Genomic DNA, 8,357 nt, shown 5'->3' with positions numbered 1-8,357 from the left:
CATGTTTTGAAAGTATATTTTTTAAGATGTTGTTGGTTTTTGCAACTTATTTGGTGTCTCTCATCAGTAGAGATCACTATATTATTATTTGTTTTTGGTGTCGTTTTCTGTGTACTTATGTAATGAGTATATAATTCAGTCTATGTGTGTGTGTGTAATCAAGTCTTTCAATAATTTTCTCTATGCCTGTGCTCTTGTTTTATTTATTAAAGATGTCCCTTACTAAGTCCAAATTATGAAAAATATTCTAGTATATATATTTGTATCAATATTCTTAATGATATTTTTAAAATACTTTGTTCTCTAGTCCATCATACATTGAGGACTGTGTGTGTGTGTGTATTATGAACAGTGGAATCTGTGTTGTTTTTTTCTTGATGTAAAGCTCATTGTCTCACTGGATTTATTCTCTTTTTCCCAAGCAAAATTTATGATATAGTCTATCCTAATATATTGCACACTTCTGTTTTCTTGCTATTCCTGATCTCTGAGAAGGACAAAATATGAACTAAAACGAAACCAGTGGCCATTTCTTGGTCTATATCTTCTAAACTCATACTGACATTACAGGAAAACAACAACAACAACAACAACAACAAAACCAGGTACCAATATAACAAATCCTTTAAAAATTGTGTAGAACCATGTAATAGAAAAGCTAAACAAGACACAAGTAAATATAAATTTGCAAAAAACTGCAATCAATTGTGAAGAGATTTCTGTCGTTCAGAGCTGGCTTGAGTCCGTTTTTGCAAAATAAGATGTCAAAATTACTCTACATTTGTGCTCTGTAGGCTCACTTTCAATTACTGAATAACACTTAGTCTGTGTATATTATCCTGTGTGCTTCTGTAAACTCAGATACTCAAGTCTGTACTGTGGCCCTGGGGGAAGAAATGTCTTTAACTGAGCAAAAGATGTAAATTTCAGAGAACTCATAGATCTTCTTATGACTTGCTAGGCTCATATTTTTTTCCAGCTTTTTCTCAGCCTGACAACAATTCTCAGTTTTGTTATGCATATGAAGTCCTGAAGCACAAATATTGCCTTAAAATATTTGTGAAAAGTATACAAGAAGCTGGTTAAAGCCCACATTTTTCTTTTACAACTTAACTAAGAGCTACTCTGAGCCTTATTCACAAGGGAAGTCTAAGGACTGAGCTTTGGAATTTATCTGTTCTCAACCAGTCCAACTAAGGAACTGACTTTTCCTGATGCTAATAAAAGTAGAAGTTTACTGATATCCAAATATGACATTCTGAGAAATTGACACTTAATATTTAAGAACATGAACAAAGCAGATCTTAAAAATCCATTTTAAGTGTTACTTCATTAGAGTTACTTATTTTAAATTTGAAAAATAGGCACCTTTAAAGATAACAATAAAAAATTAACTGTTCAGAAGTAACAGTTTATTAAGGCTTTGTTTCGGTCCCTCCTCCCCCACCATGTTCTCTGTACTTCCATTAATTGGGATCATATGGTAGATATAGTTCAGTGTTTTGATTTTTCAATAGCCATCAGTAATGGACGTTTGTTACTTTTGTCCTTGATCTCCATTCCCTTTTCGGGTTGTAGAGAACAGCCCTTCTGTCAGCAGCTGGAATTCTGCTGAGGTTTTAATTGTTTGGTTTTGCCTTTACTTCTCAAAGAAAGACGTGAGCATCAGGTCAGCCAATCAGAGGATCCCACATGGCTAGATTTATCCATGTGGTAGAAAAAAACGCCAATCAGAAGAGTGATTTTCCTTGACTAAAGTAAGAGAGAATGGCACTTCCTACTGTGACCCTAAATATAAGCTCTAAGAGTAACAGTGATTTTCTCTGCCTTTGCATGGAGAGCCGCTGCATGAGAATGAGTTAGTATAGAAAGCAGAGTAGAATAAGAGAAAAAACCCAGGAGTCTAGTGAAGGATTTAATGTCTTCATCTTGCTGTGCCTCCTGGACTTCTGTTTTCTGTGAGTCAAATAGTTCTTCCTGTGTTTAAGTGAATTTGTTTGGTACTTCTGTCCCTTGTAAAGAGACAGTCCTATTACTAAATTATTTCATATCTCAAAAATTTAATTAATTAATATATTTGTAAGTTCTGGAAAATAATCTATTTTAAGAATATATAATTCTAGAAATATAAAATACAATCTCAAATATTAGTTCTTGTTGCAATGGTTATTATTGTTGTAGTGTTTTTGTCATTTCTATAAACATATCAGGTTTAATTTAAACTCTCCCATCATTTTCAGATATTTATATTTTCTAATTCCAAATTTTTGTCTCTATTAACTAAAACTTGCTATCCATATTTGCATGCTTAGAATTCTAACAATTAAAAACTGGAGATGACAGTTTCAGACCTTAAAAGCTCTTTATTATTTTTGCCAAATCTTTTATTCTAATCAGAAATGCATGAACACCCACCTCATCACACTCTTACCAGCACTGGGTTTGTAAGGGATTCTAATTATTGCCAATTTGAAAGACACAATTTTAGTTTTTTCCTTTTGTGATTGAGGCTATGTAATTGCATGATCATTGCCCATTGATGCTTCATTTTAAGATCTGTTAAAAATCCTGCTTTTTCTTTTTAAAAAGTGATTTACTTTTAAAATATCACTTAATAATCCCTAAGAAATACGTATATATTCATCTACCTAAGGGGCCTATGACTCATCTCAATCTCTTTTTTTTTTTAATTGCAGCTAAATACAGCGCACCAACTGGGAACTCAGGACCTGCATCTTAGAAGGCAAGGCCTTGGGCAGACCACCTTCTTCAGGCCCTTCCAGCCATGTGAAATCTAAGCTGCTCTAACCTTTCCAATCGAGTTTAAAAGCAGAGAGAAAAACAAGAACTTGAACAGATATTTGTGCACTCATATACAAAGCAGCATTATTCACAAAAGCCGAAAAGTGAAAGCAATTCATCTCAATCTTTTTCCAAAATAATTTACTGAAAAAAGCTCCCCCCCACACTGTTTTAGGGTGTTTTCTTTATTATAGAGTGCATTTTTTTATGTACAGGGTGGGGCAAAAGTAGGTTTACAGTTGTGAGTCTGTGAAAGAGTTTATTCTTGTATTATTTATTAATTATTGTATTATTTTCCATACGGACAAATGTAAACTTACTTTTGCCATACCCTGGCATACTAAGAAAGGGTTTCTCAAGCTTCTCAAGGCTAAGAATCACCCTGTGAATTTGTTTAAAGTGCAAGTTCCTGGGCCCATTCAAAGAGACTTTGATTAATTAGGTCTTAGGGAAAACCAAGGAGGGTGGGTGATTCTGCAGTCTGAGATTATCAAGCAAAAACTTAAGAAACATGGGATGAACATGTTTGAACACTATCTGTTCTGTGTTCTCTCTCTTTCTCATCTGTTTAATTAATCCCCATTCCCACACTCTGCCTCTGTGCTCTGTCTCAGCTAAACTTTTTTAAAAAGATTTTATTTAGTTATTTTTAGAAGGAGGGGAAGGGAGGAAGAAAGAGAGGGAAATATTGATGCCTGGTTGCCAGTTGCACACCCGCAACCGGGGACTTGGCCCACAACCCAGGCATGTGTCCTGACTGGGAATCAAACTGGCGACACTTTGGTTTGCAGCCCAGCCCTCAATCTACTGAACCATGCTAGTCTGGGTAAAAAATGATTTTAAGAAGCATGAAACCACAAGTTGATTTCACAAAGGATTAAGAAGTTTGAGGATGTACAAAATGAACAGGTGTCCTGGCCAGCCCTGATGTATGTCCCAGTGGGTTGCAAGGGCCACAGGAGCCTGAGTCTGCTGTTGTGTTCTCTCCAACCCAAGATGTCACAGAGCCTCCAGGTTCCTGTTAATGGAAATGCGTACTGAGCTCCCTGGACTATCATAATGGGATCTCTCTTCTGACGAGATCTCCTGGAGGGGACTAATGAGAGAGTGAGGACAGGAATGGGAGGAACATGGTGACACCAAGAAGGCCCACTCTCACATCACCATTTTTTTTTATCTTTTTTTTCTTTCCTGTCCCATCCTCAGGTTTCAGATCTCCAAACTTCAATTTTCCTATTCCTTCCACTTCCTGATGTGTGCTCCCAACACCTACCTCTCTTTAACTTCACCACTCTCTGACCTTTTCTACTCACTTATATACAGACTTGGGTCTAACCTGGGATCAGAGGCCCTCCATCTCCCTCTCCATCCACATGCAGGTCGGGGTCTCTGGGTTACCGGTACTCGAGAATCACTCAGATTGTCTTAAGGGAAGACTTCTCTTATACCAAGTGCACAGTGGAAGAAGAAAACCCAGGAAACTCTTTCTGCCAACAGCACAACTCTGCTTTATGGAATGTGGGCCAGTTTATCACAGCACTCTAGTGGCTCAGAGACAATTCTAGCACTGGTTACTTTGGTGGTCTCTCTGCTTCTGTTAGCCCCTTCACATAGAGTTACAAAGACACACTAGAAAAGGATGTACAGTCTAGCTCAGGAAAGGAAACTAGACTGATGGAGAATAGCAATTAAAAACAGAATGTGGAAATCAAACAGACTTGCAACCTGAGCTTGAACCAGGATTCTGCCAGACCTAACATAAGACATTTAGGCAACCTCCCTTCACAAAGAGATGATAATTATATAAAATAAAACATTACTAAAAGTAGTATCTTTATCATGAGGTTGTTTGGATGATGATGATAGCTCATTATGCTCGCCATTATTGTTTATTATTTTTACTTTAGAGTGACCCCAAGAATGCATTTATCTCAGCTGTTCAACCTTGTTCTTCTGTCTTCCTACTTCAAGCTCCTGAACTCTTAGGAAAGGTCCGTGTCTCCCGTGTCAGGCTCGCCCCAGCCCAGCCCAGCTCTTGGAACATCTATTCTCTGAAGCATAGGCAACACAAGGACTGAAAGAGGTAAGGAGGCCACGGGCAAAGAGAGGCCTGGAAGGCCAGAGGTACTTGCCTTCCTCTGGGAAGAAAGCTTCCTTGGAGAATTAATGATTAACAGTCAGATTTGGAATAGGAATGGAAAATTATTATCAGGCCCAGGAGTCCTCCGTGAAAGAGGACACTTTCCAGCAAAAAGTAAACTGTGTCCTGATGTCTAGCAATTGGACACAATACCTGGGAACTATGTTATTTCTGTCCAGGCTCCTTTAAGGAAAGTTGTTTTTGTTTTTGTTTTTAAAAATATGTTTAACACTTATCATAATTACCAGGAAGCACAATGATAATGTGCTTCATCGATGTATCCTGAATTAAATATTTTTATTTCTTTTTAAAGTAATATAACTTATCCTAGGACACGTAAGCCATCTACCCTGTTGTACACATTTGTGTAGCAAAGACACTTGCTCATACGTATTTAAAGTATGGGGGAAATATTAGTGCAGCCTACTGTGGGGTGAATAGACATGGAAACACACAGACAGGGAAGTAATGCAGTGACTGAAATCTCTGATGATGAAGTTACCATAATTGCAAAGAAGTACACAAGAACGGAGAAGGTATTGATATGTAAAAACCTGATCATAGCAAAAACCATGTAGTCTACTTAGGAGACCAAAAAAAGGAATAAAAAAACATAAGGTAAGTGATGCACCCTAGTGAAAAAGTAATTCTGAGTGCTAAGAGGAGGCAGAGGAGGCTACAAAATGCACTGAGCCATTCCAGGCAATGAGGTAGTGGGAAAAACGGACACAGAAAGAAGCTCCGCATGTGGTGTTCACTTGACCCTATGGTCCCTGCTTGATCTTCTCCAAGGGCATCTCTGGTCAGAGGTAAGCAAGAGGTGGAAGTCCCAATGAAGAATTTTTCTCAGACCAGTAGAATGGTAATGAGGGGAGGGTGAATCCCTTCTGGCTCTTTTCAGTGCAAGTTCTTAACTCCAAAAAAGGGAACTGATGTATTTGTTCCAGCGGGAGGGAAGCCCTGAGCCTTCTTTGGGCTTCTCTCCCTCCTCCCCACTGCTGTCTGGATCTTCTTTCTCCTTCCTAGGTCTCTCCTTTCTCTACTGTATGCCTCTCCCTTGCTCTCTCCCTCATTCCTTTCTTGTTTTCTTCTTTCCCTTCTTGCTTTCATTTCTCTCCTTCCTTCCTTCCTTCACCTTTCCCTCTCTTATCCACAGTCTTCTAGACTGAACATAGGTCTAGTAAAGTCAGTTTTTAGTCAATATTTCCAACGTACTTAGATTCTGAGTTGTCAATTTTAAAATGGTCCAAAGTCTTAGAGCTCACAAAAGCTATAGGTGGCAGAAATGGAGCCTGCACAGGAATAGAAGGAGCACCATATCGCAGCAGAACACATCTCCCTATCTCTTATATTCCCCACAGGAAAATATGAAAATTCTGCTCACCACTCAGTCCCTGCCTCTGTTCCTCGTGCTGCTGCAGCCACTTCCATTGCAGGTTCTAATGCAACGTAGATATTTAGATTTACCAGATCATGTGGCAGAAGAACTTGAAGATTATTCGGATGAATTATATAGCACAGGGCCTACCAAACCACCTACCAAAAAAAGTTTCCAACGGCATGTCATAATTCCTCCTTTATTTCCATTTTATCATCACTATGACTGTACTTTTGAAATGAAGGAAAGAAATGTTCATGACAGGTTTTTCTGTAGGAAAGAACATTTCTTCCTCCCAGTAGCGTATGAGGAGTTGCAAAAGACCTGTAACAGCAAGTATGTGGCATGTAAGAATGGACTTAGGAGATGTCACAAGACCAAGAAACTGATAAAAGTACTGCACTGTAAGTTAACACATGGAACTAAGATGTCAGACTGTGAATACCAATCTTTTTACAAGGAGGGTTATGCCCTTATCACTTGTCGATGGCAAGATGATATTGGAGAGATTATTCCTGAGCATGTAAATGGTATTTTGGAACTACCCAATAATCAGTAAAATGTCAGCCACTAGGAAGACATCTTCCTCCCACCATTTTAGAAGAGTATTCTTTAAGAGGTTAGAGTGGGAGGATATACCCCTCTCCATGCTGATTCTGACAGGTCAAAATTGAGAATGGTAATTTTGATCCATCCATTGTAATCATCCACCTCCCTTTTTCTCTTAACACCATGTACAGGCAACGTGGGCTTAGGTTCAAAGACAGTGCTCTGAGATATGATTTCAAACAGGTCATGTAATTGAACACATTGTAAATGTATTATGAGGATGAATGCCCGTAATGAAAGGATGACCACCACCAAGAGGAACAAAAAATGGTGGCCTGAAGTGTGCCTCTAAGTTGTATTCATGTAAATCTCTAGTTCAGTAAAAATAATAAAGTGCATTGACCTAGTGAAATGTCTCTGGTATGGTCCCATGAGGTTTTTGAGTTTGGAATTATCTTTCTCTGTGACACAATTTGTAACAAAAAGATCTTAAAGCCTCTTGAGAAATTGTATATTATACTTCATCTATCTGGTGCTGTATTTGTAGATGTTTTGCTTGTTCTGTTCTTGCCATACAACACAATATTCATGGAAAAATGAAAGTGTAGGTTCTCATAGGAGATATCTCAGGATAAAGATCTAAATATTCAGGATAGCAAACTTTCCAAGGTATTTTTCAATTATTTAGTGCTTCTTTTATGGATTCCCATACCTTTAGCTTAGATGAGTCACAAAACTACAAACAACTCATCACTCACTGGCAGTCACATTTATTCACAATTCCTTTCCTCACTTTCCATAGGTGAGGCTTTACCTAAGAACATTCCACTTCCAAAAAACTTTGAAGAATCATATGATAAAAGAAATCTCTCTATCCAGTTTAGGTAATAATTTCTCTCCTTTTGTCTGTGAAACTTCTTAATATTTTTAAATAATTATTCTCTATAACTAACATATGGGAAATTGGATAAGGGGTAGTGATAGGGAACGGTGGGGAGAATGTCTATTTCTCCTGCACACTTCTCTGCAGTCCAATCTGCTCGTCTTTTTACCATTCCCTATCCTTACCTTCAGACTCAGGGCTAGGGTCCTAACTCATAAATCAATGGATGTAAATAGGGGCCTACGGTTCATTCGTTTATTCAGTAAGTATCGAATGTCTGCGCATGACAGTCACTTTGCCAGCTATTGGGCCCACAAAGTGAAATGCGGGTATCTGGTTATAGGTTAAGTTGTTCCTAAAACTCGAATTCAGATTCAGGCATACATGGTTAACTGGCAAGGCTATGTTTGAAAGGATTCTAGTTACATGAGGATTGCTGAAGAAGAAAGGTTCTGCATCATAAAAAGAAAAATGAAAACTGGGGCAGAGAAGCAAGAATGGTATCTCACGTCCATCTACGTCCTTGTCCCATACTCCACATACAGATGACACAAACCTGGCCTTTTTGACCAGTGTTTGAACACGATGGAGAGAAAAACTTTAAG

At 38.2% G+C, this 8,357-nt stretch overlaps 1 protein-coding gene across 1 annotated transcript; it reads left to right on the top strand.

Moving 5' to 3' along the window:
- Positions 1-6,309: 6,309 nt before the first annotated feature.
- On the top strand, positions 6,310-6,879 carry RNASE9 (ribonuclease A family member 9 (inactive)). Its single transcript, XM_054565192.1, has one exon. It carries the CDS (start codon positions 6,310-6,312, stop codon positions 6,877-6,879), a length of 570 nt encoding a protein of 189 aa, XP_054421167.1.
- Positions 6,880-8,357: the final 1,478 nt, after the last annotated feature.

The sequence above is a fragment of the Pteronotus mesoamericanus genome, unplaced genomic scaffold (assembly GCF_021234165.1).
Source record: "Pteronotus mesoamericanus isolate MK-2021 breed Mesoamerican mustached bat unplaced genomic scaffold, CSHL_Meso_final contig_164, whole genome shotgun sequence".
NCBI lineage: Eukaryota > Metazoa > Chordata > Mammalia > Chiroptera > Mormoopidae > Pteronotus > Pteronotus mesoamericanus.
Note: the sequence above shows the minus strand (reverse complement) of the source record. Positions and strands in the feature narration are given on the sequence as shown.